We start from the raw sequence: 15117 nt of genomic DNA, 5'->3' as shown, positions 1-15117 counted from the left end.
CAATTCTTAGCAGTGTTCTCTTAATACAAAAATAGGAAATGAATTAATCATTGCTCTAATAGAAGGAGACTTCTTGAATCTATATATTCAATTGGACAAGTCATTAAATACCTAAGGCTATGTACAAAACAAAGTTCAAACATTATAATGCTTCCCCTACCATTCCCACTATTTTATAATCAGTTTTTTTCAAACCTCTTCTCTTCTACCACAAGCCAATAAATTATAGCTCTGGAGGCTCTATAAAACTTATCTTGGCTTTCTTTCCAATAATGTCCTTATGCTGGATTGTATACTTATATACTGTTTTAAACTTTTTGTTAAAGAGTTAAAAAATCCTAATAAATACCTATGTGGGCTTCTATAATATTACTAAGTCATGTCAACATCTAGCACAGTAAGTATATTTTGCAAGAAGGTAACAAATGTAAAAATCACCAGTGACACTGAACTTTATATTTAATAATTACAGTAAGAATGTTTTGGTAGATTTTATTCACACACATTTTTAAAATCATGAACAAAGTCATTAATTCTGAATTCAAATAACAGTCAAAAATATTTTAATTTAAATTAAGGCACTACATACACATTTCTTTAAAGCACACTGATGTTATTTTATTTACACACTATTTTAAGAATTGACAATAAATATACATTTTCCATCTCCTCCTTGTCCTTCATTTATAACTTTATGTGTTAACAAGGAAGTAAAACCCTCCAAATAAAAGGAATTAAATGCAATCATCCATAAAGCTTATCAGATATGGGCACAAGAAGGAGACACCCAAAAACAATGTAAAAACATTTTAATCCTTTAATGTTACAAGAATTTATCTATAAATTCTTATGCCATACCTAGTGGAATAATAATACAAAACCTATACACAAACATTGAAATATGTTTTATTCTATTGCTATTTACCAGAAGAATTGCATATAAATAACAGCAGCAGAACTGTTCCTACATTATACATGAATGTACTTATTCTGAATTCACTGACTGAATTAAAAACACTTAATTCAAACCTTTCCTATTACCTTGGGGTATTGTTTTCACAAACAAGTAAATGTTTCCTAGAGCCAAATACTTTCTACACCCAGAAAATAAAGCAGCATATTAGTTATTTAACAAAATACACACCAAAACCTTAATGTAAAGACTAGTTTTACTATAAGATTTTTCTCAGTGTACTAAAGGAGTCAAAGGCTTTAACAGTGATAATTTTTTAAAAGATACAAATGAATTAACACATAGTTCAATATAATATATGTTTTATTAAATAAATACTATTCTTCTTGTCCCATCAACATATACTTTTTAAATTTTTGCTTAATTTACAATTCAAGTTAATATTTTGAGAATGTAAGGAAAGACAAATAGGTAAATGTCTTGTTGAAAGGGTTAAGATACTGACAGGACATCCCTTCCTGTTCCATCCTATATAAAATCCACTCATGAGTTGGATGCCAAGTATAGATTTCTGAAACTCATAACCACCAATCACGCTAATGCAATCATTAAAACTCACACCATTGCAAGGACCAAGTATAAAATATTCTGCTACTATTTTAGATACTTCAAAAACACCCACTACTTTAAATGAAAAGCTTTAAATGTGTCAATGCTATTCATTTTTTAATGGAAATTAAAGTAGAATTTTTCTATTATTCTGTTTACATCAACTATTAACCTTTAGGATAATTGTTTTATGTGAAAAAAATTAGAGTTTTTTTTAAAGCAAAATTAGTATTATTGGTTTTTATTTCATTTATTTTACTGTTCTTAATACAGTCAACTTATGACCAACAACATGGATTATTTATACAGGGTTTGAAAATGCCTCTCAACAACCCCAAATACAATAGGCAGCAAATACCAGGCTCAACAAATTAGCAGTGACCCAATAGGATGCACTGTATGTTTGATGACTGGCACCACTGTTGTTCTTTACCATCACAGATAATCAATATTTAACTGGGCTGCATATTTATTATACTTTTAAATTTGTAAAACAGTTACCAAGTTTATTTTATATTGTCAAAACTTTAAAGATCATACTATTAACTACTTGTCTCACGTACCGATGAATGGTTCTTGAGCCCAATTTTTCCCCTATTAAATGTAATCTAGTCTGTCACAACCTAGTTTCTTCATATTAATTTTGATTACTAGAAGGTACCAGCTAGCAAAGGCAGGATGACAGTTCTTCACAATAAACCCTTGGCTCTGAACAAACATGTTAAACAGAGGGATTATTTCTGTGATGCAAATACTGGAGAAAAAAGTGGAGGTAGCACTAAGGCTATTCTGCCACTTAACATACGAATGGTGTGAAAGACCAAAAGATACTAAATTTTGTTTAAAATTTCTTAACTGTACTATAGCCTAAAAAGTAAGGCATAAAGTCCCAAAGATAAATACAAAAATCTCCATTCCTCATTCTGTCCCAGTCAAATTGAGATTTGTATTTGGGTCATAAATTTTTCTGCAGCATTTGGATACCTCAGGTTACAACAAACATGAGAGAGTTAAATGATAAAAGTTAATGAAATTAAGTTATGATTTTAACTTGTGAGTTAGGAGAAAGTAAACAGATATGAAGTGCAAAAATAACCTTTCCTGAGATCTGTGTGCTTCAGGAATGTGGAAGCCTGGCCACAGTCCATCTCTGACCTCCTTATATAGTAAATCACATAATGTCCACACAACCACACACAAACACACTTGCACAGGCACACACAAACAACTAAGTAACCTACATAAAGGCATTAAGCATAGATAGAGAGAAAAGCACTTGTCTTTTCTTCTGAATTTTTTAACAATAATCTTTAAGACTAACAGCTTAAGACATAATGGTGACAACTCAGCCTTTTATCAAATGGTCTTTGTTTTTCTTCAAACAGGTTTCCTTAAAATATTCCTTTATTTGCTATATCTTTTCTGTCTGCTCCAATTTTATTTACCATCACAGAGCATTTCCTACCTCAAGAGGGTACTTGAGATACAAACTAATTAAAGGTAAATATAAAAATATAGGAAGCTTTTCCTCCCAAATATACAAAATTCACAAATTGCATAAAGATTTCTGTTGTTTTCTTTACAAATATATAAATTTATTAGAAAAACATGCCTACTAAATTTTGGTATATTTTCATTTAAAGATGTATCACATCTTCATTGCAAAATACAAGCACAGAAGTATTTTTCTCAAAAGCCATTTTTAGTATTTCTAGTTAGGATTGATGTTACCTAATGATTTCCTACCAGAAGATGTTACCTAATGATTTACTAACAATTTTACTATGGTCAGCATTATCTTATTAGCAAATGCACCAAAACAAAACACAAGGAAAACAAAATAATAATTTTAACATGCTTAGTCTAAGTTCTTTGTCTTTCAAAGTATTCTTTTTCATAGTTACAACACTATTCTTTGGATGTATTCTTAGTTTTGTGATTAATCAAAGACACTTTGTATAAGCCCTAGCACATGTCACCCAATTAAAGGATCATCATCATCTTCTTGTAGCTGAAGTCGAGAAAATGGACGAGGTACAGAAAGTCTATTCTGCATGATTATTATGAGGCATGTTAGCATGGTTAACACCAAGAGTGAACCGATAACAATCGCGATGGCTTCTGGGAGATTAATGCACCACTGGTCAACTAACAAGCACTTAGTATGACCAAAGGTCCCATTATTGGGATGTGGTTTTAATCCCAGGATGTGGCACATCATTGGATAAATATCCACAATGTTAATTGTGCTATGCTTGTAGCCTTTGTGAAATGCAGGTCCGTGGGCAGCTAGAAATGGATGCATACTAGGCAAAGAATTATCATAACCATGGTCACCTACTGAAAAAGAACAAAACAACATCAGTCAATAAGATCAGACTTTTTAGGTCAAAATAACTTGCTTCTAGTATATAAACATTCAATTCTTTCAGAAACGGACTAGAAATAAAAATTTCTATTTCCTCAACTCAGCTATGTTCCCTATTTCCCTCTCTCTCTCTCTCTCACATACACACACACAAACACACACACATGCCCCTTTTCCCAACTGGTCATACCCACAGACTTTACCACCACTTGTCAACCTGATGTATTTATGTTTCAGCCCTAGTACCAATTACTTCACCTGTCAATCTCAGCACTGTTTGCAAAAGCTCACTGCAAACAGTACCAGTTATAAAGACAGTGGTCAGGCTGAGGGTTCTGTGTAACTGGGAAGAGCAGAAGTGAGTAAGGCCAACAAATGGAGAAAAAGAAAATCTGCAGATTAACCTATCTCAATTGTTACAGGAGGGATCTTGCATTGAATGTGTTGTCTAATCTGGTGACTCTATCCCAGTAAAAGTTAGACTTAAAGAAAAGCATGATAGTCCCTAATACAACTCCAATAATAAATTCCCAATTTTTAGCTTTATTTTAACAAATGTTGCCATTTAACATACACCAGTTGTATTTAATAAGCTCCCACTTTCATATTAAGTACAGGTGACTGGGTGATGAGTATACTGATATTTGTTATATTATTCTTTGGAGGTATGTTTGAAATATTTCATCATAAAAATAACCAATATGACAAAAAGCAGAATATATAGATAGTAAGATTTCAATAATATTAAAACACACACACACACACACACATATATATATAAGAAAAAAGATTGGATGGGGGGAAATGCCCACAATTAACATTTGCCTATAAATCCGTACTGAGGGATTACGGATAGTTTTTGTTCTCTTTCCTATGCTTTTCTATACTTTCAGTTGTCAACAACGAATATGCAACATAACATTGATGTAAATAATATACAAACTTCATTGATCCTGAGTCTGTCCTATGCTTGCCTGATACTTCTAAATTGCGATGTATCAGGGAACTGTAAACTACAGTCCATAGCGAAGGTTAGCCCTCCATCCTTTTTGTAAACAGAGTTTCACTGAAGCACACCACTTCAATTTGTTTACAGGTTGTCTATGGCTACTTTCACACAATAAAGGCAGAGGTGAGTAGCTGAGACAGAGACCAGCTGGCCCACAAAGCCTAAACTATTTTCTATCTGGCCCTTTACTAAAAACGTTTGCTGACCCCTACTATAGACCACAAAATTAGATTTAAAAAAAAGCATTTGAATTGAATATGAAATATGGATAAATAAGCTTCAGTTTGAGGCAAGCCTGTAACTCTCCCCTATACATTTTCTCCCCTATATATATTTTTAGGAGAGATTTTGATGTATCTATTTTGTTCACTTGGTGGATTTGTTTGGTTACTTCCTGGTTCTTGCCCAGTGTTCTAAATAGCTGTAGCATTCAGGTAAATTATTTTGTTATTGGGGAAGTCTTAGGGTTACTCAGACAAATTTTTTTTTAACACACACAAGAACAAGGATTAGCTAATCTCTCCCCTTTTACTGTTTCTTTACTTCTCTATTTTGTATAAATCAAGAGAATGAATCTTGAAAATTACTGACAGTAATTGCAGTTTTGGAAAGAAAGTAGGACTATGCCTTCACTCTTAAATTTACTTTCTAATTTAAAGGTGAAATTGTGATTACTGTAAATTGCTATTAAATGAAGACCTGGGGATTATCTGGTTGAAAATTGAACTAATTATTTTGTGTGAACTTCTTTAAATCGAAGTACCCTCTTAACACAACAGTATCACAAGGTATGATTTGTTCCTAGGATACAACAGAAATATCTCAACTACTTACATTTTTGTGATGATTCATTTAGCACAATTGTCCAGCCTTCATCAGCAACCAAAATAATGGGCTGAATTCGATCATTATGTTGGTAATAAAATCTGTTAGGAATGTCTTCTTTGAGATAAACATTCATATGAGAGCTACAGTTTTTCAGTCTGTTATAAACCTCTGTTCTATCTGAGAAAAAAAAGGAAACAGCAAAGGAAACAAGTTATAATTGATAAGGAAAAAATATGTCTAACTAGAATAACTGGAAGTAAATTATAGATGATGTCATCTATTAAATCACGTCTTAAAAAAACAGAGCAATAATAATGTGACAGTGTTGGGGACTGATACACACAAACACACACCTTTCTCAAACATTAACAAATCTGTTTCACTTTGTGGATTACCATGGTGGACTTTTACAGAAAGGGGACATTTTTCAGGTGTATCTTTCTAAGTAAACATAAACTAATTACATGTTACTACTAACTACTACTTCTATGACCAGGACCTCACACTATCACCACTAAATATCACACACTAAAATCTAAGACGTTTAAGGATAAAAATTTCCTTTTTCTAGTGCAAATAATTAGATATATCAAAAGCAAAGAAATACTCACTTTGAAACTAAACCATAAGCCATATAACTAAACCATAGGCCAACTGCTCTCAACTTGTAAATAAGAGGAAAAAAACATATAATCCCACTCTGAGTATACGGTTCTAAACTACAAAAAGCTAGAGCTTCATTCTTTTATACAACCCACCCCCTCAATCAATTGCCCCATTCAAATAATAGTATCGCTCAGCTGTATGTTTACTTACTTATTTTGGGAAGTATTGCAGCAACTGGGCTCAAATCTATAAGAGTGTAGTATGAATGATCGATGCAGACATCCAAGTTTATCAGTCTGTCCTGAGAACACTGGGTCATCCCATGATCACTTGTAATGATCACATTAAGATTTTCCCATAGCCCTAACATCTTGAGTTTTTGGACTAAGTCACCAATAAGATCATCTATTTTTTTCAACACTCTGCTCATGTTTTCTTTATCTTCAGGTCCGTATTTGTGGCCACTTGCATCTGGTTCTTCCCAATATAGTGTTGCAAAGGTGACTGGTGGGTTCGAATTGTTTAGCCACATAGTAATATTAATTAGTCTTTCCTCAAATGACACTGAGGAGTTGTAATTCATAAAATAGGAAGAGATGGTATTGTGAATGGGTACATCAGTACCAGGCCACATAGCAGCAGCACTTGATCTGTTTTCCTGAAGCTGATTGGTCACCCAAATAGGTACTGCCTCATTCCACCAAAAAGGATCCTTGTCATTAGAGTCAGAAAAGTGTTTCTTTGTGACTGCATCATACATGGAATTAGCCACAATGCCATGGCTTTCTTCATACAAGCCTGTCACAATACTGTAGTGGTTTGGAAACGTTTTTGTGATAAAAACATTTTTAACATGCTCTACCAAAACACCTTCTTTGATAAAATTCTGGAGATGAGGAAATTCATAGTTCTTCAGATAATCAGCTCTGAATCCATCAAAGGATACTAGTAGTAACTTAGGTGGCAAACTAGAGGAAGAGTCACTTCTGAAACCAGTTATAAGTCCAGAAAACAAAAGTATTACTAATAACTTCATAATGAACACGTTGAAGGACAGCAATCAGGGTTCCTAAAATGTAAAAACACAATTCATAAGTAGTAATTCTATTTCATTTGGGTTAAGTTTTGGAATTTTAGCCCACAGGAGGAGAGAACCAACATTTATATGCCAGCTTTACCTACATTAACTTAAATAATACCATTTATTTAAAAATAACTAAAAGCTAAAATTGGAAAAAAAAATTGTCTTTACTTGTCCAATTTCCTATTTATATATATGCCCTACTCTATCCTTCATATGGGCCATTTTTATACCCCACATCAATACTCCTTCTAGGCTGTCAGCTCATTTGCTGCATTAGAAATTCTTCTAAAGGCTTCATAAAAATAGATGCAGACACTAAAATGATTCTTTTGTATAACATAACGTTAATGCCAAGCTTTCAGAGGTTCCAGAGATGATGATTATTTTTCCAGTTTAATAAATTGTACTTTATAGTTTCTTTAACCCACAGAAATAATTGGTGGAAATTCTACCATATCGGCTTATTGCCAGTTCTTGTTGAAAATATTGCTATAAAAAAGGGGGAATAAGAAATAAATGCTATTGAGAAAAAAGCCCCCATCAGTCTGTATGTGCCCCAATAGTCACATGAAGTTGATTAACAAACATGCAAAGCCTACAGGGACATGGATGCTCCAGCAACTTACGAAGAAATCCAATAGCTATTGAAATGAGTTTTATTACCACATCCCTCTTAAACTTCCTTTTAGCTATCAACAACTATTTTCACTAATACCCTAGGCTTAAAGCTATCTCTGATTTTTTGTTCTTTTTTTAAAATCAGTTCACTGATGACAAAAACAGCTTTTCCCTAATAAATCTCCCTGCCTTCGGTCTCTATCTTCTTTGGTCTCTAAGAAAATAGGACATGTGATTTAGGTAAAATGCTTCACTTTAGATGGACAGGATGCCTCTTCCATTGTAACAGGAGAGAAGGAGCAAAGGCAGGGGAGCTGACGGATTTGAGGGCTGGAGGTGAAGAGAGGTGCCGGAGGTAGGGTTAATTATTGAGAGGCAGTAGAATGGTAAAAGGTTCAGAGGTTTGAGGAACAGAATGTCTGAAATAGTTCATGTGGAGGATGGGAGAAAGTGTGAATAAACAGTAGAAATGGAGTCAATGTTGACAGCTGTCATGAATTTTCATAGTGACACAGTTGACTGGTTTTCTCTAGCAACTCAGTAAACATGGCACAGGCATGAACAAAACAGGCAGCTGATCCTACCTGGATTTGAGATTCTGCCAGAAACTGAAGGAAGACAAAGGAAGCTGAAGATGCTAACTAAAGAGCAGCTGAAATTTGGGCTGCAGCATCTAAGCTGAAACTGACAGATATAAGTAAGAAGTAGAGAAGCTTTTTAACTAGAGGTTCTGGTGAAGTCAAAGAACTAATTAAGATTAGTTAAGAGTAACTTTTAGTGAAAGTTACAAAGATCTGGGATTGCAGTTAGAATGCAACAAGTGAATGCATTATTTCAGATTAAGAAGACCCTGAACATGGTAACAGGTATGCATGCTGAGGTCCCAGGTATGAAGAGCAGCAAGTTAACTAATATGATTATGAAGTTCAGGAGTCATTTATTGTGTGTTCTCTCAAGTAGACTGGAAACACTTTCTCTCTTTCTTTCAAACATGCCACCTGGAGGATCTGCGTACTTGTGGTCAAATACTTACTGACAGAGGCTGTGATCCTCTTAAAAACTGACTTAAAATTAGGAAGACCAAAGGCACAGAATCTGATTTATGAGGATCTTGGGGTCTAGAAAATCTCTACTATTTTAATCTGAGACAAGTTGCCTTCTGAATGTGGTGCATGGAACATTTGTTCCTGGTGCTCCCTAATAACCCAAAATAATGCAGAGTAACAAAACCACCTCTCCAAAGGACAGAGTAACAAACCTAATGAGTGGTAGAGGAGGCATATGGGTATTTCCACAGACACAGCACTAGTCATAGCACAGCAATTTCAGCTATCAAGAATCTAGACAATGGTACTTCCCCTTTCATTCAATATTTTATGCCCCCAACACAGTGTTTATGTATGACTTAACTCCTCCCTCAGAGAGTTTTAACTGGGTTCAATCAGATGACAATATCATGTGGGATGCTACAATTTTAGAACTTTTGTCAAGAGCATGCAGGTCTCCATGAAAGCTTGGATTGAGGAGATTCCCTGGTTTCTCTCTGGGTATAGTTCCCCATATCCAAATGTTTCTTTCCAATAACAGAGTAGACTTTTAAATCAGCAAATAGGTGGCACAGTATCTTCTCACAGGGAAAACATACTCATAAATTTACTTTTTGAAAAACACTATTTACTGCTCTGGCTCTTTCCCTGTGTAACTATTTTATATTCCCAACCAGTCCTATCCCACTGCACAGCTGTTCTGCTGCCAAATCCAATCTGATATGTGTCAGATGGAATGCATTCTCTATACCTCCAAATCTTTTCCCCCTTCCTTAGTTACCAACCCTTTAAAACAGCTTCACCATTCTCTCAGTCACAAAGAGATCCCCTGAGTATACGATCAGTTGCCAGTCTAGTCAATTCTATCTTCATATCATCTAATACAGCACATCAGACATAAGAATCACTGAAGGGAGCTTGTTAAAAGTGCAGCTGTCAAGTCACTATAACTAGGAGATTCTGATTCAGTCAGCCCACAGTAGAGGCCAGAAACCTACACTTGAAACAAGCATTTTTAACAGCTACTCATCCATCTCTACTACTGCTATATTTTTTTTAGTCCTCAATACCTCTTGTCCAGAGCACTTTTGTCTCTTAATTCACCTTTCTACCTCAACCACCTTCCATTTTCTTACCTCACATCTGCTGCCTACTCAGTCTCTCTGGGCACAGCTCTGTTCATGTTCCTTTAATTTAAAATATATTCAAAAGGTCCCCTTGCCTATACAAAAAGCCCAAGTGCCTCAGTCTCACATTCAAGCCCCTCCAATATCCAGGTCCAACCTGCATGCAAATTACTGTGAAATAAATACAGAAATAACTGCCAAGTTGAATTTCCATTCACCATACTTCATTGTCACGGTCTTTCTGAAATGTATTACAACAACATGTAAAGTATAATCATCATTCATCTTGGTGGCCTATAATAGCTCTTCAGTGTTAGTTTGCATTTCCAGAATATCCTAAAATTAGTTCCCACATATGAAGCTTGGCTCAGCAGACACCTGGGTCATTTTGTAAAAAATCATTCAACAAATATCTACTATCACTAATTCCATAACATAAAAGTATATATATGTGCCATGTATTAGGGGACAAAGAACTTATACTTTTCAAATACATAATAATCAAAACAGGAGCATAAATAACCAAAATAATAAATCAGGCTGTCAACTGGAAAAAGAAAGACAGGCTTTACACTTTAATCAATTTTGTTCTACAACACCAAATAACAGAATAGACTTAAATCAGCAAATAGGTGGCATAGCATCTTCTCACAGGGAAAAATACTCATAAATTTATGAGTACATATTTGTAACAGTGTGTTTGAGATTCATACACCATAATGTATTATTTTTAAAGCTAAGCTGTTAGAGAAATTACTACAAATGAAATATCATAGTATGTCTAAAAATTTTCCAGTAGATTTACCTCTAAGAGCAGAGGGGTGCCAAGACAATTCAACAAATGGTAGAGGGACAACTGGATATCCACATGCAAAAGAAATTGGAGCCCTGCCTCATACCATACACAAAAATTCATTCAAAGTAGATCACAGACCTAGATTAATAGCTAAAACTGTAAAGCTCTCAAAAGAAAATGTAGGAGTAAATGTAGGAGTAAAGTTTTGTAACCCTGGGTTAAACAGAGCCTTCTTAGATACCACACCAAGAGCACAAGTGACCAAAAAAGAGAAATAAACTGGACTTCAAAATTAAAAAGTCTCGTGCCTCAAAGGATACCATCAAGAAAGTGAAAAGACAACCCAGAGAATGGAAGAAAATATTTGCAAATCATATCTCTGAAGAGATTTGTATCTAGACTATATAAAGAATTGCTACAACTCAATAATAGTCAGATAATCCAGTTAAAAAATGAGCATGAGCTGAAAAAGATATTTCTCCAAAGAAGACACAGATGACAAATTAGCACATGAAAAGATGCTCAACAGCATTAGTCATCAGAGAAATGCAATCAAACCCACAATAAGGTACCACTTCACACCCAGAAGGATGAGTAAATAAAATAGATAACAACAAGTGTTGATAGAGAAATTGAAACCTTTATCAACTGCTACTGGAAATGTGAAATGGTACAGCCACTTTGGAAAATATTCTGGCAGTCTTCAAAGGGTTAAACATAGGGCTACCATATAACCCAGCAATTCTACTATTAGGTGTGTGCCCAAGAGAAATGAAAACATATGTCCACACAAAAACTTGTACACAAATGTTCACAGCAGCATTATTTGTAAAGATCAAGTGGAAACATCTCAATGTGCACTAACTTATGAATGGATAAATAAAATGTAATATATCCATATAATAAAATATTATTTGACACAAAAAGGAAGTGCTGACACATTTTATAACCTGGATAAATATGCTAAATGTAAGAACGCAGTCACAAAAAATCACTTATTGTATGATTCCATTTAGATAAAATGTCTAGAACAGGGAAATGTACAGAGACTAAAAGTAACTATAGTAACTGTCTAGGGCTAGGGGTTGGGGGGGAAATGGGTAGTAAATGCCAGTAGGTATAAAGTTTATTTTTGGGGTTATGAAAATGTTTTCAAATTGATTTTGATGACAGTTGCACAGCTCCATAAAGCCATACTCTTTAAATGAGTGAATTGAATGGTGTGTGATTTATATCTCAATAAAATATTATTTTTTAAAAAAAGAGTAGAGGGAAGTGAAATTGTAATCTTAAATGTCCTGCCACAAAACAGGAAACATTTTTGATCTCATTTTACCTAAAAAAAAAAGTGAATTTTATACTCCATAATACAGACTTGAGTGTTTTAATGTGAAAGTTTTATACCAGTTCCCATGTGCAAAACAGACCAAAAACCTGTGTCCGTCCTGTCCCACAAAACACAAATCAAAATGCTTCTTCCTCAAATCTTGAGTTAAAAGGATGCTCCAGGAACACATGCTGTTAATCCTGTGGCTCAGTAATCCCTCAGCACACTGCTGGGATGCAAGCGTCCCAGTCCTTGTCCTCAGGATTAGTAGTACAGACAAAGTGGAAAGACTATAGACTGAAGTCAGAAGGGTCCCAGAACCTGAGCTCACAATCAGTAGATGGGTGATCTTGGGTAGATCCAACTTTTCTTGGCTTCTGTTTCCTTGTGTGTAAAATGAGGATGTGTAAAGGTTACAGAATAGGCCCTCAAAATTAGTTTCCCTTTATCATTCTAGTTATAAAGCTGTTGGGGAAAAAAACAAGACTGTACTATGATAGGCAGAATATTATTGTGAAACTATAAAATACATTAGGAATAATTTAGTCTCATCTCCTCGCATATAACTTTGCTTATGATGAAGCTAAAGTCCAATGATTAGCCGAGCTCAGAAAGCAATCGTTGCTTTACTGTATTCTTACTAATTTCATGTCCTCAATAAGTTTACAAGTCCAGTAATAGCAAGTTAACAAGTCTGGTAATAATCTCCAAACTATTAACAGAACTCTTCCTGATAGAACACCTTTTATTAGCAGTGCTGGATCCATGTCTACCACATTCTGTCTCATTCTAATAGGGAGTGTTAAGCTACAAACAAACCAACAATGAAGTTCTCAAGCAGTTTCCAAGGAATTAAAATAAAGTTTGCAGGGAATGAAACTGTTATATTACAAAATACTGAGAGAAATTCTGTAATTTTTCACACCAAAAAGATGTCAAAGAGAAGAAAAAAAGCAGACCTCTCTGGACTGCAACCAAATATCCCCACAACAACTGGAAGTATGAGTTAGTCTTCAATTCAGGGGACAAACTACCTTCTAATTTCTCTGGGATGGAATGCAGTCAACTCTCACTGGCATTCTTAGCTCACGTTGAAGCCAAGAGAGTACAAACCGTTACAGGATATGGTGAAAGATATTTGTCACTATTAGCACGCCATCTGCTCTGTAATACAATGAAACTCTCATACACCTTTAAAAACTTTATTCTGTGTCTATAAATAAGGCAGTTACCTTTAGATTATTATCAGTTGCTTTCTTATAGTCTAAGGAAAAAAATATACTCCCTAAAAACATTCCTTGGTCTTAAAAATCTTAAGATTCTAAATTATTCTCCAATTTTGTAAAATACACAAAAATTTCTAACATACACAAAGTTTTCTAGCATCTTCAAAACACTTAACACTTATCTTACTTTCTACATAGTAAAATATCTCCCTCCATTACTCCTTGTCCTTTCATCAAAATTTCTTCCAAATTATATCCTGTAACTAATTTAAGTGGAGGTGGGGGGAAGATGCACAAGTGCAGCAGGCCTCTTAATTTCCTTAAAATAGACTGAAACAATCTCTGAGGGGAAAAAAGAAGAAATAGAAGATCATAATACTGAAACCAGCAGTTGATATTTCACAGTAGTTGGCAAATCTTCCTTCAGACTTGGGTCCACCAGATTGCCTGATTAAGCAAAGCCCTTCTGGAGTCAGATCTGGTGTAAACCTGAATCTGCCTGTCACTAGTTGTACAATCTTGGTTGGACGCGTCCCTTCACTTCTCCGAGCGTGACTTTCGTCATCTGTAAAATGGGAATGCTATGATCTCATAGGGTGGTTGTGAGAAGAAAAGGAAGCATTGTTTTTAAGTCCTTACGTGCTTTTAATCCAGCCCTTTAAAAAGGCACTTAAATGTACCTTTTATTGTTTGGTTGGCTTGTTTTCTAGGAAATTAGTTCTTAAATATCATTATCTATAATTAACATAAATTCTAATCTAATATTCAGACAGACAGATGTCGATGCCATGGGTGGTTCTCCTTTAAAACCAAAAGCCTGGCGACCCCGCCCCAGCTCCCCTCATTTTTACCCCAGATCCACCTTAGGTTCCTCCACTACCGTTCAGCTGACTTCCCTCCCTTCACACTTAACCACAGGTTGCCTTCCCCAGCACCTGCTAAATTTTCTTTCCTCTTCCCTTCCTGGCCTCCGCCTCGGTCCGCCACCTCCCTGGCTCTTTGAGTCCCTTCGTGGACGTCCCCGCCGCGCCCCAGGGGATGTGCGTGTAGTGGCGGAGAGTGGGTCAGAGGGTCTGGTCTCACCATCTCTATTTTCAAAGCCCCTAGTGGACTGGGGAGAGGGTGACATTGCCCCCCAGAACGCCGAGCGCGCGAGGCGCGTACTCACCAGCCGCCGCCGTCGCTTCTTTCCAACGCGCGGAACTCCGCGCTCGCGGCACCTGGCACTCGTGGGAAGTTGCGCGGAAGGGGACCCTGGAGGAAGAGGGGCGAGGCCGAGCTCTTCCTGAGGCGTCTGCGCAGTGGCGGGCGCCGCGCCGCGGGGCACAGCCCCAACCTCCCTGTCTGCGCCGCTCGGGGCGCTCCGAGAGTGCGCAGCTGCCAGGCGAGCGTCTAAGGCGCCAGCTCGGGGCTGGCTGAGACCGGGCAGCAGAGTCTGAAACACGTCCTTGGATTGGATGCTAGAGCCAGCGTTGAATGTAACTTTCTTTCCGATTGGTTAGACAGGTGCTTGGCGGGGTCGAATTGGACCTAAGAGTAGAGGTTCATTCCACTCTCCCA

At 36.0% G+C, this 15117-nt stretch overlaps 1 protein-coding gene across 2 annotated transcripts; it reads right to left on the bottom strand.

The window, feature by feature from the left end:
• Positions 1–476: 476 nt before the first annotated feature.
• ENPP4 (ectonucleotide pyrophosphatase/phosphodiesterase 4) lies at positions 477–14980 on the bottom strand. Of its 2 annotated transcripts, none has more exons than XM_054493584.2 (4): positions 14726–14980; positions 6544–7402; positions 5734–5904; positions 477–3862 (listed from the first exon to the last, which is right to left on the bottom strand). In XM_054493584.2, the coding sequence occupies exons 2-4, from the start codon at positions 7367–7369 to the stop codon at positions 3498–3500; spliced, it is 1362 nt and encodes a 453-aa protein (XP_054349559.2). In that variant the 5' UTR covers positions 7370–7402; positions 14726–14980; the 3' UTR covers positions 477–3497. The 2 variants fall into 2 exon arrangements, with proteins under 2 accessions (XP_054349559.2, XP_054349560.2); XM_054493585.2 differs by having other exon boundaries at positions 477–3859; positions 14726–14919.
• Between the last annotated feature and the right edge of the window lie 137 nt (positions 14981–15117).

Source organism: Pongo pygmaeus, chromosome 5, assembly GCF_028885625.2.
Source record: "Pongo pygmaeus isolate AG05252 chromosome 5, NHGRI_mPonPyg2-v2.0_pri, whole genome shotgun sequence".
NCBI lineage: Eukaryota > Metazoa > Chordata > Mammalia > Primates > Hominidae > Pongo > Pongo pygmaeus.
Note: the sequence above shows the minus strand (reverse complement) of the source record. Positions and strands in the feature narration are given on the sequence as shown.

What these genes read in the sequence shown, in the direction of transcription:
- ENPP4 (XM_054493584.2), bottom strand. Translation starts at nt 7,369, where the DNA reads ATGAAGTTATTAGTAATACTTTTGTTTTCTGGACTTATAACTGGTTTC. An exon ending in TGCAATACTTCCCAAAATAA is followed by an intron (nt 5,905 to 6,543) that starts GTAAGTAAACAT and finishes TTTTTTTCTCAG; the next exon opens with ATAGAACAGAGGTTTATAAC. An exon ending in AAATGAATCATCACAAAAAT is followed by an intron (nt 3,863 to 5,733) that starts GTAAGTAGTTGA and finishes GTTCTTTTTCAG; the next exon opens with TAGGTGACCATGGTTATGAT.